The sequence below is a fragment of the Vicia villosa genome, linkage group LG2 (genome assembly GCF_029867415.1).
Source record: "Vicia villosa cultivar HV-30 ecotype Madison, WI linkage group LG2, Vvil1.0, whole genome shotgun sequence".
Taxonomy (NCBI): domain Eukaryota; kingdom Viridiplantae; phylum Streptophyta; class Magnoliopsida; order Fabales; family Fabaceae; genus Vicia; species Vicia villosa.
This window is the reverse complement of record NC_081181.1, coordinates 229812331-229838149: the sequence shown is the minus strand read 5'-3', so window position 1 is coordinate 229838149 and position 25819 is coordinate 229812331. Positions and strand designations below refer to the sequence as shown.

Below are 25819 nucleotides of genomic sequence, written 5' to 3'. Positions count from 1 at the left end.
ACTTCTATCGATCTCCTAATTTCTTTTTAGAACTTTTTGATTTTTACAATTTCAAATTATGTTTTCTTTGGAACTTAATGTTTTAAGACTTATTTAACAAGTTTCTTTTACGCTAACATAACTTATTGGTTTATAAAAATTTGAAGTATAATGATTTTTTGAATATTTGAGTTAAGATTATAAAATTGTCTTTTCTGAAAAAAAAAATTTTAATATTCGGTGAATTCTTATCTACCCAACTCAAAAAGTTGGGTAAGGTTACCTCCTTTGTAAAATGTTTTGAAAACAACAAATATTTATAGTATTTTAATAAATAATTAAATGTATTAAATGAGATGGAATCATGATTGGTTGGAGATACACTACCAAACTTTTTCTGATGGGTAGAGAAGTTCTCCCCATTATGTTTTTTTAGATAACAAAATGTGAGGAATTAATGAAGAATCTCTTAAATTAAGTAAGAGTAACTTCATAGAGGAGAGATTATTTTTCTTTAATTTAATTTTCGAAGCATTAAAAAAGATGATTGTATTTAAAGAGTTTCCCTAATTGAAAATTTCTAATCATATGAAGTAAAAGAAACAAGCATAAAAAATAGAGAATATTTCTTCTAAAAAATTATATAAAAAAGAGTAAAACAAAGCAAATTCATTATATGAGATAATCATTTGAAAAAAAGAAAATAGAGCACAAGAAAGAAATATTCTAGTAGTTATGCCAATAGATATTCAAATATCTATTGAACAGAAATCACAAAGTAAAATACTATTTAACAAAAACATCTCTACATCATTATGTTATCAAAATTTTCCTTTTGATTCCCCAATAGATCCAAATAAACCATGTTAAAACAACTGTATATTGATTGAATTACCAATGCATTCTAACAGAACTTAAGCTATTTCTTGTGGCCATTATTTCCTCAAGTGGAACCCTTTTCTTGACCTCAGATCTTTGTTTCGGAGCACTGCGAGACCTTACCACTCTTGCCTTGGATGACTGAGTATTAGCCATGTAGTTAGGACAATTAGAGTAAGGCAAGAACATGCTGGTCTCTTCAGAAACGCTCTTCGCCAATGGAGTATTAGCTTGGGAAGAGTTTGATAACCGAGGAGTGCTATGAGCCGTAAAGACTTTATGCTCGTCGTTAACATTATTGAAGCACGAATCAAAATCATGAGAATGTTGGCATTCGTGAAGTGAAATTCTACGCGAAAGGTGACTTGGAAGAGAGGATGATGTTGTTTCGTAGTAGTGATGATGCATAACGTCTCTATATTCGGACATTGAAGATCTTGAACTAGACCTGTGAGGATCAATCGCGAGGATTACCCGGTTTGGATCAAATCTACTTGAGCCAGAATTGTGCAGCCATTTATGATCATGTTGTACATTTCGAGTTTCATCAAACATTTGCTACATAAGAAAAATAACAAACTAGAGTAAATAAAGACTAAAGTTTTGAAGAAAATATATCAGAATTAGAATGAAGGAATCAAGAATTGATAAATTACCAAATGTTTTCGTCTATGGATATGTTTCGGACGCGCATTCTCCTTATCAAAGGATCTACGCGCTCTTCGTGACCGGACAACGGCTTGAGCTCTCATAAGAGCTTGAATACTATGAAGAGTTGCAACAACTCTTTTCCTAACAAGGAAGCCTCTAACAAGAGCTTGTATCTTAACCAATCCTCTTAGTGCTCGAAGAGCTTTTCGCGCCTGAATGCAACAAATGACACAAAATTTGAATTGAAATCCAACAGACAAACCACATTAGTTTTGGAAACAGTAAAAACAGACAACACATGATTAAAAAAACATCCTTAATAGTTAAAACAAATTTAACATGAACTTTTCTAGAATACAAAAGTTGGTCAAGTTCACATACCAAAAAGCCTCTGAAAAAAGATTGAATCTTTACAGCAGCCCTCCACTCCCTGCTACCAAAAAACAATGAACCTCTACTACTGCCATGGCTTAAAGACCTTGAAAAAATTGCTTTTTTATTGTACTCATTCTGTTTTTCAGCAAGACTGTACCTAGCACTATCAAAACCTTGAACACTTGTTTGACTAATGTGATTTTGATGATCCTTACATGATTGTTTCTTCTCCTTCCTATCTAGAAACAATGGACCTGATTTGTTAATGTGTTTTTTCTCCTTCTTGCCTAAAAACAATGGACCTGATTTGTTACTGTGTTCTTTCTCCTTCTTCATTCCAAACAAACCCTTCAACCATCTTGTAGCTTTTCCCATAATTACACTATTTTGTGTCACAATCTGAAGTAAGAAACAATTTCAAAGTTAAATTCAAATGTGAAAATAGACAAGTGTGTGAGTTTCTCTCAAACATACATACATAATCATAAACAAGTGTAATAGCCCTATGAATACAAGTGGTACATAACGCAATATAATATATAGAAAATTGACACATTTTTTTAATATATAAAAGCATGGAAAAAGTGGAATTTAGTGCCAGAATATAATAAAAAATAATCCGAATCATCAAATTTTAAAATAATACTACTGTGAACGCAAATCCTAATTCAACACGTAAAAATCGATATTGTTAGGTCTAATGTCATCACTAACCAGTTTCGAGGTATAGTATTCATAGTTGTGTACGTGATTTTTTTAGTACTCGATCGATATTATTATTATAGAATAAATTAAATATTAACGGACCAAAATTCTGAGGCAGACGATGAGCATATGAGACAAAAGTTACAAATTAAAACAAAAGTGAAATTGAAAAAGTAGTAATAATCATAAGGAAAAGCCTAAGATCTTCTTAAATTCAAAACAATAGAAACACCAAAAACTACAATGATAATCACAATTACCCTACAAAAAAAAACACAATCAATTCCTAGTTTCCCATGCTTAAAATTTCACTATTTCTATTCGATCATAAAAAAAATAAAAAATAACCTCTTTGTTGCTCTTGTGTCAAAGTTCAAAGATACTAGTATTTGAGAAGTGATGGCAGAAAATTTTCGATGATGACAATGACACTTTCTGTGATAAAGATGATTCAGTTGTTCTGAAACAACATTTGATGAAAATGACCTTTCCTAATAGGGTTAGAAAGATACAACAGATGAATGGAATTTTGATGCCAAAAAAATGCAATTTCCAATGATATAATTGACTCCTTGGGGTACTAAAAAGTTTATAATAATACTCCTCGTGATTTTTTGGTTATTAATCTTGTTATTATGTTTTATTCAAATTTTGAATATGATTTGTTTGTTATATTTTGAAACTAACCGAGTAGTAATTGACGCATTTTTTTTAGGATCATAGTGAATTTTAATTTGAAACGGATGATTATTGATGCATGCACAAAGTGTTATTAAAAGGATATGAACGGACTTGAAAATCATTTAAAGATGTGGGTGTGAAAAAAGTAAATAAAGTGAGTGGGTTATTTAAAAAAACGATTATTTAAATAATTGTTTTGGCAAATTAAGGACAATATTGTAGTTATATATATATATATATATATATATATATATATATATATATATATATATATATATATATATTTATTATATCAAATTAACTTTTATTTATTTATTATTATGCACTCCAATAACTTTTATTATTTATTTATTTTAAGAGTTTAATTGATATACACTGTCATTAAATTCTTGTTTTAATAATATTATATATCACATTTTTAATTATTTAAGAAATAAGAACCTTTCTTCTAATTTCTACCTTTTATTCCACTAATTATATAAACTTTTTAATTATTTAAAAAATAAGAACCTTTCTTCTAATTTTTACCTTTTATTCCACTAATTATATAAACTAGGAGTGACAAACAGACATGTCTGTCCCGTTTAGCCCCGTTCCATAAGGGTCTGTTTAATGCGCAGGATAAGAGACAAAATAAGATATCTGTATCATATCCTATCTCAATCTACTGTTTGCTGACACAAAATGATATGATAAATTAATCCTGAAACTTATTCTATCACGCCTCATTAGTTCAAATTGTTATCCTGAATATGAACTGGGTAAGAATCCGGCAGGATAAGATAAGAAAATGATTACTAATTCACCCCTATAAAATATAATTTAAAATTAAAAATTAAATATGACAAAATATAAATAAAAGTTAATTTGATATTAAATTAAAAATATTAATAAATAATTTTTAAAAAATTTAGGACTGTCCTAAGGAAATTATTAAAATATTAAAAATATAAATACTAATTTTATTTTTTATCAAATTAAATATATATTCTTGCAAGGGTAATTTTGTCATTTACACACACACACACATATATATATATATATATATATATATATATATAGGGGCCATATCTAATGAGAAAGTTTTTTTTATGTGAGAGTGAGAGGATCTCTTTTTAACCTTTGGATTATAATGGATGGTGGAGATTATAATATAAAAATAAGTGAGTCACGTGCTGTTTCAAGGAGCCCCGTCCAAGGACGTACTCGGGGAATACCGAGTTCGATTCCCAGGCGGAACAATCTTGCTTGGCCAGTGCGCATGCCTCTCCGCACGAGCCGGATTAGTGGCCCACCTGTGGTGGGTCGACACCGGTGCGAATAGCAAAAAAAAAAAAAAAGTTTATTAAAGGAGCTATTATTATTTTTCATCTTTCTTCTCTCTCCTTTTTCTCTCACCAAGTTGTTATTTGTTTTGTTGAATCTTTCTTCTCTCTCCTCTTCTCTCTCTTGTAACTTTTCATCTCCATTAATGATATTACTTTGCCATGACATACCAAGAAAACTCACCAAAACAGTATATTAAAATATAACAAGTTTCTTCCTTCATGGTTCGTCAAGTAACACCGATGTTCTATTCTTGCTTACTAAATTTATTTTTTCATTCATAATTGATAATTATTTTTTAGAATCTTTAAATTATACATTTTCCCATCGCCATCATTTTCTTGTGTTTCTGTAAGAGACAATGCAACCATACTATCTTAAACAAAATTCCTTAGTGATTTAATGGAAAACTCACCTTAAAAGATTAATAAAAATACTTGAAATTAAAGATTGCGATTAATGTCGTTGATGTCCGATGTCGGTGTTATGATTGTCCATAAAGCATATTCTTTTGTTACAGGTAGTAGTGCAAATTTATATTCTTTTCAAAAAATGCATGGTTAAGGAAAGAATCTTAAAAAATAATTGGCAATAAATTGTGCAGCTTATAGGAGAAAAGTGCCATGAACGTGCATAAAATGTGAAACTGGAAGAGTTTACAATTATATTTGAATTTTCACTATACTAGATAAAAGTTATGCAATAGCTTTTGATGCTTGAAAATTTCACTGTAACAATAAATTACTATGCTTGACAAATATCCTATTTTAAAGACCTTGAATAACCATTATATTCTTACTTTCAAGCTACAAACTTCAAATGAATTGACAAAGTTACGTTAAGAAACTATAAAGTTCCAACAATAAAAAACTAATTAAACTCCTTCATCCAATAGAGCAAGTTACTTCAACAAACAAAAAGTTCCTTCATATCCAACACAGCAAGCTGCTCCATCCATGATAGAAATTAAAATTCTTCATTATGATTCCAAAATTTCAATCAGATCCTGAGTAAAAGTAATATGAAAAGTTAAGCATTTGAATAAAATAAATCTTCAAAGATAAACATCAAATATAAATGTTTCTTACCAAAAATTATGAAGATTTTGTGGGACAATTACGACTATCATGATACACGTATTGCTTACAAGCTTTACAAAATCTTGTTCGCTTTTTTTGCTGTTCCATTGCTTTCTCTTTTCCCCCTTTAATTCGTTTTCCACATCCTTTGGTATTTGAATGCTCGGGTGGAAAAATATCAATTTCTTTTGGTACATTGGAACCGATGAAAACCTCTAATTCATCTAAGGTTGTTGGTGCAATATCATTCTTCATCTTACCCAATTTTGATTCAGTACTAGCACCATCATTTATAATGAGGAGCAGCTTCTCCTTACTTGTACCAGCCATATGCATGCATTTAAAAAATTGTGCCCATGCATTTGAGATTAACTTACTTTCACTTTCAAATTTAGAAGACTCCTCGAACACATTTTCATCGGAATCAAAAATGGATCTACTTGTTGCTAACTTTGTCCATCTATTAACAACATAATGACTTGGTATTTTATTCAACCCTTTTCCCTTCAATATAAAAAGAATATGTCGACAGGGCATACCTTCAGACTCAAACAATTTACATGAACAATGTGCAATATGATTTGAAAGTTGATACACAACCTCTCTACATTTGCTCAATTTGTTTCCATTTACCACAATGTTATCTATTATAAAAAATAATGAATTCTCACCTTTCTCTTTCTTTTCTTCTATTCCACAATCTACGCATGCACTCCACAATTCTCTTTGAAATATGTAAAAGTTTTCATGAGTATATACCTCTCTACCATGCTTCTCTAAATCCATTTGCAACTTCAATTCTGGAAAAGAATGAAGTGTGTCATTATCTGCAAGAAGTTCCTTATGCCTTTGTGCTTCTATTGCAGAATCAAATCGCATCCAAAATTCCACCAAACTAAGATTTTTGTTCAAGTAATTTCCAAAGAATGAATTTTCACTCTCTGATCTTGAGGTTGTTCTCAAAATTCCCGCCATAAATATATCTTTAAAATAAGCTGGTATCCACATACTTCTAATATCAAACATTTGAGAAAGCCAACCATTCTCCTCTAATTTAAAATCACTAATAATACTCTTCCATTTTGATTCAAATTCTTCAGGAGTCTCTGAATTCCAAACACATGACTTAAGACGATTATTAAAATCAATGTTGACATTTAAGGAAACGCCTACCTTTTCTGAAACTTTTTTTAAAATATGCCACATGCAAAATCTATGTGAAGAGCCATTGAATACCTTCTCTATTGCAATCTTCATAGCTGGATCTTGATCTGTTATGATCATAGTAGGTTTGTGCCCTCCCATTGCTTTCAAAAATGACTCAAACAACCACACAAATGAATCGACTTTTTCATCGGCTAAGAATGCAGCTCCAAAGGTTACACTTTGACGATGATGATTTACACCTGTAAATGGTGCAAAAATCATACAATACTTGTTTGTACTGTATGTTGTGTCAAATGAAATCACATCTCCAAATAAAGAGTAATTTTTTCGACAAATACCATCAGCCCAAAATACATATTTCAGCCTACCTTCATCATCAACCGCATAGTCATAGAAAAATGAATGGTTCATCTCGTGTTTTCTTCTAAAATTATCAATAAACATATGTGCATCTGAGTCTTTGATCAGTTCTTTCAAATCTCTTGAATTGTTTTGAAAATCTCTTTGTGTACATCCTATATTTTCATAACCCCCAACTTGCTCTTTCAATAATTGATAAACTTTGGAAGTTCCCACATTAGCTTTGTTACAAGAAAATAATAGTTTCTTGTGAGCATTGTTAACACTCCTTGCTGATCTTAGGAGCTGTTTCTTTCTAGGTGTGACTAATGCATGTGTATGACCTTCATAAAATTTTGCAACTTCATATCTACCATCTATTGTCCTCCTAAAAGCAATTTTTGCATTGCATCCTTCCCTTGTCAATTTTCTTTTTCTCACTCTAGGCAAACTATCTTCACTAATAACCAATCCATGCAAGGTTACCGGTTTTTCTACTTTAAAACCTTCTTTTGAGCATAAAAAGTACTTCCATTTCAGCCCATTTTTATACTTTGTTTGAGATGAATTACGCACACTAAATCCAACAGAATGTGCATACATTTTATAAAATTTCTCTCCTTCTTCTAAAGAATCAAATATCTTACCGATTATAGGTTTGGATTCATCTTCACATATAGGAATCCACTCTTCTGACATGTTCTCTACAACATCTAAACTTTTTGATGCCGATGCTAAATCAACTCTATCATCACTCATTTCCATACGAATATTCCTATAATAAGTAAAAAAATACATGTAAATAAAATCAATAAACAAATAAATAAATAACAATAAAAAAATAACAAAAAAAAGTTCAAATTAATTTGAATATATTCATCTCTACATATCAAATAAAAATAAATTGTATTTCAAAATAGTAGATACTAAATATTTTTTAAATATTAAATTTAACACATAGCAAACTATTTATATTTCAAAAGTAGTATATACTGCATTTTTTTTTTAATAATAAGTGTTGTTTCATTTTATTTGTATAAACAGCATATATGACCATATAAGTAGCAGAATATCACTATCGTAGAAATAGTTACGCAAATAGTAGAAAACAACTAATTTTGAAATATTAAAGCAAACAGTAGATGGAGAGAAAGGAAATAAACTTACCAAATTGTTGAAGATTGGAACAAAACGAAAGTAGTGTAGCAGGTAGTAGGTAAAGAGCTTTAGCAGATAGTAGGCGAAGAGGTTCAAGACTTTAGTAAAGAAGAGTAAAAGTTGAAGTTATCAGTAAAATATTGCAAAATTTGAGTAGGGAAGAGAAAGAGTTTTATTAAAAGAAAACCCAATTAAATAGATAGAAACAAACTCACGTGATAACTTAAAACACTATTTAATTTTAGTCATAAATTTTGATCCAATGGTCTATAATTACTCCTCTCACTCTCATATAAAGACCTCTTTCCTACTTGATATGGCCCATATATATATATATATATATATATATATATATATATATATATATATATATATATATATATATATATATATATCACTACGCCAAATTTGGCTTTTAGCAGCACCCCTACGAAAGCGCTTTTAGGAAAAGCGCTGGCATAGGCTTCGCTAAAGACAAAATTAAAAAACACGCTAAAAAAGCGCTCTAATAGTGGGGGGTATGAAAGCGCTTTTAAGAAGCGCTCTGGTAGGGGGGGGGTTATGAGAGCGCTTTTCAAAAGCGCTCTGGTAGGGGGGGGTACGAAAGCGCTTTACAAAAGCGCTCTGGTAGGTGGGGGGAACGTGGGGGGAACGAAAGCGCTTTTCAAAAGCGCTCTGGTAGGGGTGTTTAATGAGAGCGCTTTTTGTCAAAAGCGCTGGTATAGCCCAGGCTATGAGAGCGCTTTCCAGAAGCGCTTTAGTAGCCTTATTACTAAAATTAAAACCAAAAACACGCTTCTACTGTTTCTCACTTTCTCTCTTTCTTTTTCTCTCTGCACGCGAACCAGAAACCCCACCCCTCACCGTCGTCGGTCCTCCGTCCACCACCATCGCGCGAACTTCTTCTCCTCCGTCCACCACCATCGTTTCGTCTCCGTCTCTTCTCCTCTGGTAGCAACTTGCTTTGCGCCACCCAGGTATCACACTTCTCATAGCTTTCATATCTGGAAGGCTTCATGTTTGTGAGTATTTGTGAATATCAGTTGTTGTTCTTTGTTGTTTTCTTTTCCTCTTAGATTCATTATGAGATTGTTGTGTTTAATAATATATTCTAAGAGAGAAAATTGCAAGATAGATATAAAACAAGTGTATGTGTTTCTCAATCTGTTAGATTACACTCAAAAACACAGCATTTTGTTAATTGAATTACCTCTTTTCTTAACAAATACAATTGTTGGGCACTGTCATGGAGAAACATGAAGCCTTGCAGCAGCTACAAGAGTTTTTTACTTGAGTATTTCTTGAATTAGAGGAAAATGTTAGGTTATTTCCATTGAGGGAACTATTTGATGAATACATATCTGGAAGTTTGAGATGGATAGTACATACATAGCTATATAGATTTTGGAATTTGATAAAATATATATTATATACTTTTATTTATATATAATAACTCTATGATATATATGTTGTGTGTGTATGAGATTGAGAGTGATGGTATATATTATACAATAAATTGGCTTGTTCAAGGATGCCAAGTACTGTAAAGTATGAGAATGACAGCACATAGAGAAATTAAATAATAAATAATATATAATAATAGTAATAATATATACCTTATGAGAGTTGAATTAATGAGGAAGAGAGAAGGTAAAGAATGAAACAAGAGTGAGTTAATGTATATAGACAAGGATGATTCATAAGGTTTGCTTTTGAGCAAAAAGTTTTATAGCTTCGTGTTAGTAGTGGTGTATTTAATTAACTGCATCGTGTGTCTTGTGTTAGTAGTGTTAGTAGTGGTGTATTTAATTAACTGCATCATGAGCTATTCACCCATTCTTATTATAATCATACATTGAATTGAATTTCTTGTATAGGTCTGACTGGATTGATAACTTTGGATCTCTTTGGAGCTCGTATCATTGACTCTGGTACTACATATTTAGGAGTATGTACACACATCAAACTATTGTTGATTTCCTTTGTTCAATCGATTTTGTCTTGGTGGTTACTAACTTTGTGAATTTGCTATAGGGGTAACTTGTGTATAGTGAAAGTTTGATCGTTTCCCAGCCTAGTTCGACGTTTGGCGTTTTCTTGAGTTCGGTAACATCCGAGGTAAATTTCTTTCTCAAATTACTGGTATTATGATGAATTTGTCTGAAATTGTGTGATTATATATGTTACGTTTTATTGCTTCGGATTCATTCCGTTTATACTTTGCGTTTTGACAGAAACACATTAGTTTTATGTGTTTAGAGAGTTAATATAGGAGGTACTTACTAACTTTGTGAATTGAATTCGCCATAGGGGTTACTTGTGAAGAGTGGAAGTTTGACCGTTGTTGTTTAGCTTAATTAAGACATGGATAAGACATGGATGAATTCAAACCGATTGTCGAAAGAGTACGAGAAAGGGGTATGGGAATTTGTTGAGTTTGCGGTTGCGAACTCCAAAGACCCGCTTCGAATGCCGTGTCCTTGCTTGGGTTGCTGTTATGCCGGGGGTAAGGTTAACGGGAATCAGTTGGGATCTCATTTACTACGGTTTGGAATTGATAGAAGTTATACATGTTGGACAATGCATGGTGAGAAAAGTACCGGGAATGCTGGGTCGAGGTGTAATAGGAAGTATGCTTCAAACGACGATTGCACAGACACATACGATTGTGATCGTGTCGAAGAGATTGCAGAAGCGCTGGAAGAAGATCTAGCGGATTGTCCCAAAATGTTTGAGAGGTTGGTAAGCGATGCAGAGAAACCGTTGTATGATGGTTGTTCAAAATTCACAAGATTGTCTGCGGTGTTAAAGTTGTACAACTTAAAGGCGGACAATGGATGGTCGGATAAAAGTTTCACAGAGTTATTAGCCCTTATGAAAGATATGCTACCAGAGGATAATGTTCTTCCCAATCGAACGTATGAAGCCAAAAAGATGTTGTCTTCTATTGGAATGAGCTATGATAAGATACACGCATGTCCAAACGATTGCGTTTTGTTTCGAAACGAGTATGCAGCGTTGAATGAGTGTCCTAAATGTGGTGCCCCTCGATATAAGAAAAAGTTGTCTCCTGCTAAAGTCTTATGGTATTTTCCTATAATTCCGAGATTTAGACGCATGTATCGTAGTGAGACCGATTCAAGACACTTGACTTGGCATGCAGATGAAAGAATTATTGATGGAAAGTTGCGACATCCGGCAGACTCACCACAATGGAGTAAAGTTGATACTGAATATCCTGAATTTGGAAAAGAAGCAAGAAACCTTCGGTTGTCATTGTCTACTGATGGAATGAACCCGCATGGTATTCAAAGTATCTCGCATAGCACATGGCCTGTGATTCTTATGATTTATAACTTACCTCCGTGGCTATGTATGAAGCGTAAGTACATGATGTTATCTATGCTAATTTCTGGGCCTAAACAACCAGGGAATGACATAGACGTATACTTGGCACCCTTAATCGAAGATTTAAAGTTTTTGTGGGAGAGAGGTGTGGAGGTTTACGATGGGTATAGGAAAGAAAGTTTCAACTTGAGGGCGATGTTGTTTGGAACAATTAATGATTTTCCAGCATACGGAAATCTATCCGGGTACAGCAACAAGGGTCAAAAGGCGTGTCCTGTTTGTGAAGATGAAACCGATACGACACGATTTGCGCTTTGTCAGAAGAATGTCTTTCTCGGCCATCGTAGATTCTTAAATTCTAATCATCACTACCGTGGGTGGAGAAAAGCATTCAATGGAGAGGCCGAACATCGTACAGCCCCGCCTTTTTTGTCAGGTGATCAAATTTTTGAAAAGGTGAAAGATGTGAGCACTCAGTTTGGCAAGCCTTTTGCACATTCAATTGTCAAGGGTGGGTGGAAGAAGAAGTCAATTTTCTTTGAACTTCCATATTGGAAGTCGTTGTACGTAAGACATTTCCTGGATGTTATGCATATTGAAAAAAATGTATTTGACAGCGTTATAGGTACGCTACTCAATATACAAGGAAAGTCTAAGGATGGCGTTAACATAAGGAATGACATGGTAAACATGGGGATGAGAACTGAATTGGGGCCCGTGACGAAAGGAAGACGAACATATCTGCCACCTGCTGTTTACACTCTATCTAGAAAGGAGAAGAAAACATTGTGTAAGTTCCTCAGTGAAGTAAAAGTTCCAGAAGGCTACTCTTCAGATATTAGAAGACTTGTGTCCATGAAAGACCTCAAGTTAAAGAGTTTGAAGACGCATGATTGCCATGTTATAATGGAACATTTTTTACCAATAGGTATACGTTCTATTCTGCCAGAAAAAGTAAGAAGCGCAATAACTAAGCTGTGTTTCTTCTTCAGGTCTATTTGCAGTAAGGTGGTCGATCCCGCGATCTTACCAACATTGCAAAATGAGATAGTTGTTACTTTATGTGATCTTGAAATGTATTTTCCTCCCTCGTTTTTTGACATAATGGTTCATCTAGTCGTTCATCTTGTGAAAGAGACACAACTGTGCGGACCAGCTTATATGAGATGGATGTACCCTGCTGAACGTTATATGAAAATATTAAAAGGGTACGTGAAAAACAGAAGTCGACCGGAGGGTTGTATTGCCGAGCGATACGTTGCTGAAGAAGCGGTTGAGTTTTGTACTGAATATCTGTCAAATGTTCAATCAATTGGACTCCCCAAATCTCATATTGTCGAAAAAAAAGAAGGAAAAAGGCTAATTGGAAATAAAGTTGTGACAGTATCAATGGTCGAACGGGATCAAGTGCACTTGTATGTTCTGCACAATGAGATTGAGGTTGAGCCGTTTGTTGAAATGCACAAAGTTGTTCTCCGAGATTTAAATCCAAATAGAAATGAGAACTGGATAGTACGAGAGCACAATCGAAGTTTCATATCGTGGTTTAGAGATCATATTTATTCAAAGTATCGTTCAGATCCTGCTTCAGTAACAGAAAGGTTGAGATGTTTAGCCTATGGTCCATCTGTAATTGTACTTTCTTATAGCGCATACGCAATTAATGGATACACATTTTATACCAAAGAACAGGATGATAAAAGTACTATGCAAAATAGTGGTGTTACCTTGGTAGCTGAAGCTATGCACATATCAAGTGCGAATGACTTAAATCCGAAATTTGCAAATTTGTCATATTTTGGGGTTATCGAGCGCATTTTGGTGTTTGATTACGCGAAGTTTCAGATTCCTGTATTTGGTTGCAAGTGGGTTGAAAATAATAGTGGCGTACGAATGGATAAGTCAGGATTTTTGCAAGTGGATCTCAATAGGGTAGGGTACAAAGATGAGCCTTTCATTCTAGCCTCTCAAGCTAAACAAGTGTTCTATGTCAATGATCCGACAAGTACGAAATGGTCTATAGTGCTTTTATCTAACAAAATAGTTGATGAAAAAATTGAAGATCAAGGTGATATTGGTGTTGGCATTGAATCTTGTACAAGAAACGATCAAAATGAGAATGAATCTTGTATTAGAAATGATCATAATGAGGGTATTTGGATCAATCCAACCGTCCGCATTGTTAAGAGACGCGTAGTACACAAACCTACCAAGAAAAGAAAGAGACGTTAGTGATAAAGGTAATAGTATACATAGTCCGACTAATTTGTTTTATTCAATTTGGTGCATATTCTCGTTTTGTACATAACTTTTGAACCATGTATCCGCTTGTTGACTTCTTTACATGTAACTATACTATTTTGACGATTCCGGAGCTGCTCATGCACTTATCTTTACATTTCGGGACTATTTTTTTATCGGTTTTGCTTCTGCCCGTAATCAAAAGTCGGGCTTAGGGTCTGAATTTCGGAAAACCGACTTTGTTTTTGAGTCCGTGGCGACGTTTTACCATAGCCATGTAAATTTCGTTCAATTCCGATAACTTTCTTTTTTTACGCTTATTTTGATTTGTACCGATTTCGTTTCCGATTTACTTGTACATGCATGGTTTGACTTCCATTTGACTTGTATAGATTGTTAGCTTATTAATAGTGTACTAATGTGCTTTAGTTTGTTTGATACAGGTTCAATGGCTTCAGATAGAGATGCTCCACCTGAAAACCCACCTGAAAACTTACAAGAAAACTCACAAGAAAGAGTTGCTTCGGATACAAATGCTCCACCTGATACTGAAGCAAAAGAGGTTGCACGAGGCATCACTATTATGAGGGATATCATACGACATAGAGACCAAGGATTAGTATACCGATTGGAATGGAATTCTGATAAACAACCAATTGGTCCTAATTCTGCAAAGTTGACAAGTTATATTGGTACACTTGTCCGTATGCATATTCCAGTCTCCATAGCTACCTGGAAATCGAAGACGAAAAATTTAGAATTGGAGGAGAAAAAACAAGCGATTTGGGAAGAGCTTCAGGTATATATCATATATGGTTAATTGTTGTTATTATCTTGACGATAAATTGTTTAAATTATTTATACTAACACACTATGCGTACTCTTTTTGCAGAGGACTTTTGAGATACCAGATGAACGTAAAAGCTACATACTTAGTTTGGCCGGCAAGAGATATAGAGGGTGGAAAAGTTTTTTGACAAACACCTATCTTAAGGATAAAGATGGAAAATTTCTTGAAGTTGCACCGGGACGGCCAACAAAGTATGCGACCTTCATTGATGAAGCAGATTGGGCTGAGTTTGTAAAGCAAAGAGATGAAGCTTTTCAGAAAAAGAGTGCCACGAATAGGGAGAGAGCATCCAAACCCGCGTATCCATACAAAAAAGGGCGTTTGGGATATGCACGCTTAGAGGATAAAATTGTAAGTAAATAGAAATTCGATTTAATTAATTGTCTACATGTGCATGTTTTAATTGACGATTTTATCGTTTGTGTCAATGCATAGTTGGAGGAGACTAAAAGTGAGGAAGCTTCACTTCCTGTACATGTGTTGTGGAAGGAAGCTCGTGTGGGCAAGAATCACGCTGTCGATCCCGATGTTCAGAGAGTTTATACTGAATGTGTAAGTATAATACTGTGTCTTTAATTAAATCAAATGTTTTTTAATATATAAATGACTTTTTATCTCCACTAATAATTATTTAAATGTAAATGAATTACAGGAGACCTTGTCGCAATCGGCATCCACCGGTGAGGAGAGCGTACTTAGTAGAGTACTAGATGCTCCCGAGTATCCCGGTCGGGTGAGGGGTAAGGGTCATGGTGTGACTCCAACCTCTTTTTATAAGAGTTCTAGGAGAAGATCAAATCTTACCAATGAAGAAGTGTTGCAAAAGTTGCAGGAATTGCAAGCACAGGTCTCTGAATTGCAAAGAGATAAAGATATGTATATGAGAGAAAAGTGCAACACTTCATCGGTGAGAGAAACTAGTGATAAGGCTAGTATCAACTATCAAAAGAAATTTCCCGAGGTAATTATAAGTTTTTTTCCTTACAAACTGTTCTATTTTATTAATGATAATGACTTTATATTTACTTTTGGTTTAGGGCATTTCATCTTGCCAACTATACTTATCGGAACCGAATTATCGACTAGTTGGCAAGGGAAAAGTGCACAACACTTCGGGAGATTTACTTCACCACAGACCGCTCCCGGATGGACACCTGAAAGTATCGGTGGATGTTGTATTAGATCGTGATGCGATTCTACCGGTACCTGACATGGTCTCAGAGACGACATTGCTGCGAGATGCAATAGGATCGTTTGTTGCATGGCCCTCGGAGCTCATTACCATTAGTGATGAGGTAAATTGAAAACGATTATGAATCATTTAGTTTTCGAATGTCAATTCTAAACCGTTTATTAATTATGTTTTACATTTTATTTTTAGACTGCTCCTATAAAACCCGCAATTAAGGGTAAAGGGATTTTACAGGAGGAGGAGTCTGTTGCATCGCTAAAAGAGGTACATTTAAAGTGTTAATATATAATCTGAATCAAAATATGCATGATTTTATATTTTACCTAACTTATATGATTTTTAGGCATCCGCTCGGGAGTCACAACAAGTGACGCAGCAGGTTCGTAGCGTACCACCCAGTGGTCCTCCGAAGCAAGCGGCAAGAAAAGGCGGTGCTTTTGTGCCTCGATACCGGGCGACACTCGCAACAATGGTTGATATGTCCGATATGAAGGATGGTGCTTTACGGGAAATCGATATGGATGAAAGTGTCTTCGGTATTGAGTTCAAGTCACATATTACAATTGACGACTTGCAAGAGATTTTTGACCAGGATCAACTAGGCGTCAGTAATATGCAATCATACATCCGGTAATATTCACTCATCCGATATATTATTTAATTAGTCCCACAATATAATTTATTTACACTTTTCAATAAAAAGAATCTAATGTTTATTATGTTTTTATTTAAGGTTGTTGTATGACAGAGTGTTGCGCGGGACTGCATTGTCTAACAGATTCCGGTTCGTGTCTTCCGCCCATTGCAGCGGAATGGAAATTGTTTCGGATCCGGAATCTGTTAGACAGCGCTTAGTCGATAGATTCATGTCCACCGGCAATACAGAATGTCTGCATCTTTGGGCGTATAATACCCGACCAGTAGGGTTAGTTTCTCATTCTTTATTCATCTAATCTCTGTTTCTTTAGTGTATAGCAATATTTTCATATAACCTATTGTTTTAATTTATAGAGCACACTGGTTGCTGCTTGCTATCAACCCGATAAGGGAAGTCGTGTATTATCTGAATTCGGTAAAGGGTGAATGGACCAATTATCCGGCCATGAAGGAAATCGTTGATTTGTAAGTGGGATCGTTCTAAATATATATTCGTGTATATTTATATATTTACTTATTTGTGGGATTGATCTAAACATATGCTTTTATATATTTGTTAATTAGATCAATACAAGTATTCCGTAGTCAACGGGACGCACAGGTATCCCGGACTAAATCAAACAACATCACCTGGATCGAAGTGCAGGTACATTACTTTTCACAAATTTGCTTATAATATTTATGCTACTTGGTAAAACAAGACAACTTATATAGAATCTTATTTGTTTTTCTATGTAGTGTCCGATACAGCGTAACAGTTCAGACTGCGGATACTTTGTATTGAGGTTTATGAAAGAAATCATTCAGGCGAATCAATTAGAGATTCCTCCCACGGTATAAAGTTATAACTTAAGATAATTTCATATAATTTATTACATTTACCTAAATATATTATTCATATTATGTTTTTGTTTTATAGTACCTTGACGAATTCCGTGCTGCTGGGTACTCGAAGCTAAAGTTAGAAGAAATCAAAGAGGAATTGTGTCAATTTTATATTAAGCAATTTTTCATGCAGATTTGAACTATAATATTGTTGATTTTGTAATGATGTATATATATAATTTTGTAATGATGTATATATATAATTTTGGATATTATAATGGTATATATTAGTATATATATTGTCTTACTGATGGCTGAAATAATATAGTCGAAAATATATTACAGGTCGAAAATATATTACAGGTCGAAAATATTACAGGTCGAAAACATTACAGGTCGACTGGGAGGATTAAATTATAGGCTGCACATAAAAATACCTCATTTAGCAACTACAGCGCTTCTAAAAAGCGCTCTTAAAGGTCCACATACTAGAGCGCTTCTTAGTAAAAGCGCTGGCAAAGACCAATAAAAAAGCAAAAAAAACTAAAAAATTACGCAGCATACAAAAGCGCTTTGGGAAAAGCGCTCTGGTAGGCCCCCCTATGAGAGCGCTTTGTCTGAAAAAAGCGCTCTCATAGGGGGGCCTACCAGAGCGCTTTTCCAAAAGCGCTTTTGTATGCTGCGTAATTTTTTAATTTTTTTTGCTTTTTTACTGGTCTTTGCCAGCGCTTTTACTAAGAAGCGCTCTTAAAGGGGGGTCTACCAGAGCGCTTTTTCCAGGAAAGCGCTCTTATAGGGGGCCCTACCAGAGCGCTTTTTCCAGGAAAGCGCTCTTAAAGGGGGGGTCTACCAGAGCGCTTTTAAAAGCGCTTTCGTAGCCTACGCCAGCGCTGGCTTTGGCAGCGCTTTAAAGCGCTGTTAAAGGCCAAAAAAAGCGCTGTGAAAGCCCTTCCGTGTTGTAGTGTATATATATATATATATATATGAGGGCATATCATATGAGAATGACATATTTAATGAGAATGTGAGAATGAATCTGAACCATTGGATTTTAAAATAAATGGTGGAGATTATGAGGTGAATCTTTTTTTCTCTCTCCTACATCATTTATTTCAAAATGTAGGTGAGAGAAAAAAAGATTCACCCATAATCTCCACCATTTATTTTAAAATTCAATGGTTCAGATTCATTCTCACATTCTCATATAAATATGGCATTCATTGGCAGTCTAGTCACGGTTCAAAAGTAAGAAAAAAACCGGTTTGAAAAAATATTAGTAGAGTGACTAACATGGCTCGGTTAAATTTTGTAAGAAATTTAATAGAGTTTATTTTTGAGGGACTAATCGGACCTCTGCAGTTTTTGTGAGGGACCAAAATGGACCTTCACTCAAAATTCAAATATTATAATTTACGCTTACCACCAAACCATGCATGTTTTGCTGTTTATAATTGCAAAGAAGTTCTATATATTATAAAATATAATTATAAAATACATTGCTGAATACAATAATTAAACTATATGGTTAATTGCTGAATACAATAATTAAATACATTTCTGAATTATATAAATGTATTATTTAATAATTATATAATTATAAAATGTTTAAAAAACCTGTACATATTTAAAAAACAATAATTAAAAAACCTGTACATATAAAATATTTAAATAATTATATAAATGTATTATTTAATAATTATATAATTATAAAATATTTAAATATATTTTAATTAACGTTTTTTTTATAATTATATTTAAAAAATCTGTACATATAAAATATTTAAATAATTATATAAATGTAATTATATAAATGTATAAAAAATATATAATTACGTTTTTAATATAAATGTAAATGTATAAAATTTTAAAATATTATTAACATAATTATATAATTAACGTAATTATATAAATGTAAATATTTTTAAAATGTAATAATGTAATTATATAAATGTATTTAATAAATGTAATCATATAAAATTTTAATTAACGTTTTTAATATAATTAACGTTTAATATAATTATATTAAAAAATATAATTAAAATTTTATAAAAATATTATTTGAAAAATGTTTATTATTAAAATAGCTGTACATATAATATATTTTAAAAACGTTTATATAAAATAGCTGTACATGTAATATATTTTATATAATTATATTTTTTAATAATTTTAATTAACGTTTTTTTATATAATTATATAAAATTATTAAAAAAACGTTTTAATTAACATTTATATATTAAATTATAAAAAAAATGTTAAAATATTTAATTTACGTTTTTTATAATTATAAAAAAAACGTTAAAATATTTAAAATACATTTATATAATTATATAAAAAAACATTAAAATATTTAAAATACATTTTTTAAATATAATTATAAAAAAACGTTAATTAAAATACATATAAACATTTTATAATTATATAATTATTAAATAATACATTTATATAATTATTTAAATATTTTATATGTACAGCTTTTTTAAATATAAGTATAAAAAAAAACGTTAATTAAAATAATTTTAGAATACAACTAAAATATTATTACAGTTTTTTTAATTTATATATTATTGAAAAAGAATGGAGTATTAATATATAGAACTCCTTTGCAATTATTAACAACAAAACATGCATGGTTTGGTCGTAAATTTATAGCAATGTATCTTTAGTGACCTGGGTTCGAATGGGGTGTCTGAAAACAGAATCTTATTTTCTAAGGGGCGAAGACTAAATTTTTTTTAATAGAGACCAGTTCATTATCTTTTGTTTATTTTGTAAGGGGCGAAGACTAATTTTTTTTTTAATAGAGACCAGTTCATTATCTTTTGTTTTATGCACCACAATAAGGGGTTTAAGATTCCACCATTTCATGGTAAAATTATTTTCACATTTTATGGATGTGGCTGTATGGTTTTCATATTTTTAAATGGTTTTATTGAACATTGTGGGTAAGCATAAGTCAATTGCTCACAAGTACAAGTATACTCTCATCGGGATCACTATATTATATAAAATGTCGTCTAACAAAATTTAAACAAATCATTTCAACCTCACAAAATTATCAACCAAAAAAAAATCATTTCTATTGTGATTAATGAAAATTCTACCTGGATTTGGAATTCTAATTCAGTTAGCAAACCATTGATGAGCTCTGATTTCAACGAATAAATTATTGAAGTCGAAGAAATTGCTGAGAATCCAGTTGAAGATGAAGTCGAGGTCGAAGTAGTTGCTAACATTCCCGACACAGTCAGAGGGGAAGTAGCTGGCACAAGTCAAAGACCTCAAAGAACTAGATTTCGCCCAACAAGACTTCATGATTATGAAGTGATGGGTGATGATGAAGTCACACCAGATGGAGAATTAGTTCATTTTGCTTTACTTGTAGGTTCTGAACCAATCAACTATAGCGAAGCTTTGAAGATTAATCAGTGGAAGTTAGCCATGGTCGAAGAGTTACATGCAATCGAAAGAAACAACACATGAGAGTTAGTCGAATTTCCATTACATACAAAGGCTATCGATGTTAAGTGGGTGTTCAAATTGAAACACAATGTTGATGGGTAAATATCAAGATATAAAGCTAGGCTAGTAGCTCGAGGGTTTCTTCAAAGAGAAGGACTCGACTACTCTAAAGTATTTTCGGCAATAGCAAGACTGGAGACTGTTCGACTAATGGTAGCATTGGTATGCAACCAAGGCTGGTCGACATTTCATTTAGATGTAAAATCATCATTTCTGAATAGTCCCTTAGACGAAGAGGTCTATGTCACACAACCTCCAGGGTTTGTAATTCAGAAGGAAGCGGGTAAAATATATAAGTTGCACAAAGCGCTCTATGGCCTTAAGCAGACACCTAAGGCATGGAACAAGAAGATCGCTCATACTTAGTTGAATTGGGATTTATAAAATGCAAATATGAGTATGGTGTCTATGATCAGGTGGTAGCACAAGATATAACAATCATCTTCTTGTATGTTGATGACTTGTTAGTAACTGGAAATAGCTTGGAGAATTTGTAGAATTTCAAAGAGCTAATGATGAAAGAATTTGAAATGTCGGATTTGGGAAAACTGTCTTATTTCCTAGGCATGGAATTTCAAGTGTCGAAGCAAGGTATGGTGTTACATCAAAGAAAGTATGTCAAAGAGATTCTCAAGAGATTCAAAATGGAAGATTTGAATCCCGCCTCTTCACACGTCGAACCAAATGTGAAGTTGGAGAAGAATGGAGAGGAAGACAAAGTTGATGCAATTTTGTTCAAACAAATTATTGGATCTCTGAGGTATGTGTGCAACAATCGACCTGATATAGGTTTTGGTGTCGGATTAGTAAGCAGATATATGAGTGAACCAAGGGTGTCACATATGAATGCTGCAAGAAGAATCCTGAGATATTTGAAAGGATCAATAAACTGTGGAATACTATTTCGACAAGATTCTGAAGGAAAGGAAGCAATAGTAAATTGTTTTCCAAATGCTGATTGGTGTGGAGATAAGGAAGATCAATGAAGCACAACTAGATATTTCTTTCAAGTATTTGGTGCCCCAATCTCATGGTTCGAAGAAGCAACATGTGGTGGCATTGTCTTCATGTGAAGCTGAATATATAGCAGGATCCTATGCGGCATGTCAAGCAATTTGGATCAGAACTTTACTTGAAGAAATGGAAGTCGAAGTGAAGAAACTGTTTGTGTTGCAAATCGACAACAAGTCAGCCATAAATCTGACGAAGAATTCAGTTCTGCATGGAAGGAGTAAGCATATCGAAGCTAGCTAGATTTCACTTCTTGAGGGAGAAGGTGAATCGGGGTGAACTTGAAGTTAGACATTGCTCAAGTGAAGCACAGTTGGCCGACATTTTCACTAAAGGATTGAAGATTGACATATTCCTAAATTTGAGAAAGAAATTAGGAATAATTTGGTTCGACTATGACTAGCGTAGGTTTGACAACTTGGATTATGAGGGGTGTGTTGAAATATTAGGTTTAATATTAAATATAACCAAGTTGAGTAAGCCAAAACCCAATTAAGATTGTATATAAATAGTCATAGGTTGTACCCTTATTTATACAATTCAAGTGAATAATATAATCCTTATTTACTTTATTATTCTCTCTTTCTCTTCTCACTAAAAGTGCCTCACAAACTAACATTATAGAATCCATAATTAAAGGAAATTTCTTTACCCACCTCCCTATGGGGTTCACTCCCAGCGAAAACCCCAGTTTACCCCTACTTCGGAAATGCATTTTCGAAGTTTTTTTTTTAAAAATTTTTCCCAGACTTCGGAAATGCATCTCCGAAAACACCAAAAGGGGGGTGTTTTCGGAGATGCACTTCCGAAAACACCTTTTTTTCAGATTTTAGTCCCGTACGAAATATATACAAAACGTATAATATATACAAAACAGAAAAGTCGAACAAAACAAACGACATATCAACGTAATATACTAATATAATAAATAAAATTCAAATAATATATACAGACCGAGTCATAGTGTGCAAAATATATAATCCGGATACAAAAAAATAAACCCGGACCCCTACTGGTTATGCCTAACCCTCTCTCACTGGGACCTCCTCTGCCTCCTGTATGCCGCCGCACGGCCCGCATCAGTGATGATCCTCTCCATCACGGCGACTGCCTCTGGACCGCCCTGATCAACGATACCTCGATCCAACGCGTCTCACCCAAGCATCTCTATTCGCTGGCAGATCGGCAGGAGATCAATGGCGTGGACATCCTTGGCCTGCCGGTTCTCCAGGATCTCCTCGTGTGCTGGCTGATAACACGAAAATGTATCACATATTTGGCATGATTTACATATATTATTTCCCTATTTTATCTTAATTATGTTGCTTTATGTCGGTATTATGCTGGTATTTTCATTGTTTTAGGTTTTATGTTCGTTTTGGAGACTATTTGTGAAAAGGAAAGAAATTGAGCTAAATTCATTGCTATGTATGCCAAAAAGATGAAAAAAGGGTGCTGAAGTAAGAAAGGGGTGCAAAGAAGACCCAATTGTGCAAAGTGCAAGCCCAGCCCACGAAGGAGCTGAAGCTCCCACTATGAAGAAGCTGAGACGCCCGTCTAAGGGCCCAATTGCATGGAGACGCCCGTCTCCAAAGTCCAAAGGCCACGTCATCAAAGGAGACGTCCGTATCACCCTCCACAAATCAAGGAGCGCACGTCCCCATCAGTCCACTGCCACGTCTCCAAGTGGGAGACGCCCGTCTCCAGTTCACAGGCACGTCTCCAAGCTCCAAGCCCACTAAGAGACGCCCGTCTCCAAAAGCACGTGGACCCCGCCACTTTCTCCATTAATTTCGTGGACAATTCCAAGTCCACTCACCCCATGATTTTCTCAACTTCCCACTATCTCCACTACTTCTCACGTGATGCTGAAAATAACTTCCATTTCCATTCACTATAAATAGAGTCTTAGCATTCATTTGAAGGCATCCAAGTTTTAGGCGCGGAAGCGCTGTTCATAGTTTTAGGCATAAATTATCACTTTGTAAAAGTGGTAGTTTTTCACATTGAGGAACTACCACACCATTAGTTTTAGGCCTACAATTTATGTACTCTTGGATCACAATCTTGCCGACATTATTTCAAAGCTTCATTCAAGTTTCAAGATTTGTTTTGTTCGCAATTTAATTCAAGTTTATTTCGTCTGCTTTACTTCCAGGTTTATTTATTTGCAATTATTTTAGTTTCTTGTTCTTATAATATTGTTTTATCATTACAAATCTAGTTACGCACATGTTCATGGTTAGTAATTATAATTTTATGTTTAATAATTATAATTTCATGTTTAATAATTATAATTTCATGTTTGTTTCTTTAAGTATGTCTGGCTAATTTATTTAGATGTCTGTATGTAAAGTAATTTAACCGTAGGGATCCGAAATAAATTGGTTTAATTATGTTTTATTAAATATCACTTGTTTTTGGTTTGTATGTCTAATTTAATTAGTAAGTCTTAAAACCAATAGAGCGAAAGTTTGAGGTCTTAAGACGGTCAAAGGTTAAAATCAATAGAGCGAAAGTTTGAGATCTTTAACTGGATAGTAGACATAGGACATTAGTTTTAAGGATGGCGAAAGCGTATTAGAACTAATTAGAACTTATTTATTTTCAAAAAGTGTTTTTAAACCCGCGCGGGATGGCGAAAGCGTACGTTAGGGATATTAGCATGTTCCGAGTCAACAGAGCGAGAGTTTGAGATTAGGAGATTTAAGTAGATAACGACTTCATAAAACAGGCATTTTATTAATTACGTTGTTTTCAAAAAGCGTTTCTAAAGCTGGTGGGATGGCGAAAGCGTACATTAAGAGTTAGGATCGTAGTCTGAATCAATAGAGCGAGAGTTTGAGAGGAGGACTTTTAAATAACATAGTTAGTAAAGATCTTTGATTTAATTAGAATCTGGCCAATGGAACTTCGGATCACCTAAGTTAGATGAAATACATACTGATATCCGTTTGTTATTATATTTTACCTAGATTTAAGATTTTAGTTTCCCCATTTATAAAAATCCAAATATCATTAGCCTTAGCTTTACATAGTAACTTTAGATAACGGTAGGTCGATTTATAGTCCCCGTGGATTGGATATCTTTTAAAACTACACAACACGACTGTGCACTTGCAGTTATCCCGACTAATAGACACGCAAAGTCGCGATCAAGTTTTTGGCGCCGTTGCCGGGGACTATTCAAGTCGATATCGTAACTCGTTGTTACACCGTAGAGACTAAGGCATTTTTTTTCTTTTGATTTACTACTATGTATCACCCAAAATTTTTCTATAACCCCCACTCCCAGTATTTCGAGGAATCACCTGGATCCTATAAATCCGATCTCGAAATACTATTGGAGAATTTCAATGCTGCGCCACCAATTCATTCTCACCCAAATTACCTCTGCAACTCCCAATCTCAACATTTCGAGGAACCACAAGAAACCTATAATCCAAACCTCGAAACATTAATTGGGGATTACAGTTCGACACTAGCTTATCCTTAACCGAATTCCCTCTCCAACTATCAATCTCAACATTTTGAGGAGTCGCAAGAACTTTATAATTCCAACCAAACTTATCCTCAACTGAATTTCCTCTACGATCACCACGCCCAATATTTCGAGGAACCACAAGAATCCTATAATTCTAACCCCGAAGCATTAATAGAGGATTTCAATGCAACGCAAACTTATCATCAACCGAATTCTCTCTACAATCACCACGCCCAACATTTCGAGGAGTCGCAAGATTATCATAAATCCAACCTTGAAATCTTAATGGAGGATTTCATTGAAGCACAATCTCTCTCTAGGCTAGAATCTATGATGACGAAGCACTTTGA

The 25819-nt window shown here is 33.7% G+C and overlaps 4 protein-coding genes across 4 annotated transcripts; 2 read left to right on the top strand and 2 right to left on the bottom strand.

Moving 5' to 3' along the window:
• Positions 1–779: 779 nt before the first annotated feature.
• Positions 780–2352, bottom strand: LOC131648442 (protein IQ-domain 26-like). The gene is made up of 3 exons (XM_058918199.1): positions 1891–2352; positions 1515–1721; positions 780–1416 (listed from the first exon to the last, which is right to left on the bottom strand). Exons 1-3 carry the CDS (start codon positions 2257–2259, stop codon positions 871–873), a joined length of 1122 nt encoding a protein of 373 aa, XP_058774182.1. The 5' UTR covers positions 2260–2352; the 3' UTR covers positions 780–870.
• A 3338-nt stretch (positions 2353–5690) lies between these two features.
• LOC131648441 (protein FAR1-RELATED SEQUENCE 5-like) lies at positions 5691–7946 on the bottom strand. Its single transcript, XM_058918198.1, has one exon. It carries the CDS (start codon positions 7944–7946, stop codon positions 5691–5693), a length of 2256 nt encoding a protein of 751 aa, XP_058774181.1.
• A 1184-nt stretch (positions 7947–9130) lies between these two features.
• LOC131654175 (uncharacterized) lies at positions 9131–17726 on the top strand. The gene is made up of 7 exons (XM_058924597.1): positions 9131–9316; positions 16464–16600; positions 16704–16895; positions 16982–17092; positions 17192–17273; positions 17366–17461; positions 17547–17726. The coding sequence occupies exons 2-7, from the start codon at positions 16488–16490 to the stop codon at positions 17649–17651; spliced, it is 699 nt and encodes a 232-aa protein (XP_058780580.1). The 5' UTR covers positions 9131–9316; positions 16464–16487; the 3' UTR covers positions 17652–17726.
• A 3778-nt stretch (positions 17727–21504) lies between these two features.
• LOC131651553 (uncharacterized mitochondrial protein AtMg00810-like) lies at positions 21505–21960 on the top strand. Its single transcript, XM_058921211.1, has one exon. It carries the CDS (start codon positions 21505–21507, stop codon positions 21958–21960), a length of 456 nt encoding a protein of 151 aa, XP_058777194.1.
• Positions 21961–25819: the final 3859 nt, after the last annotated feature.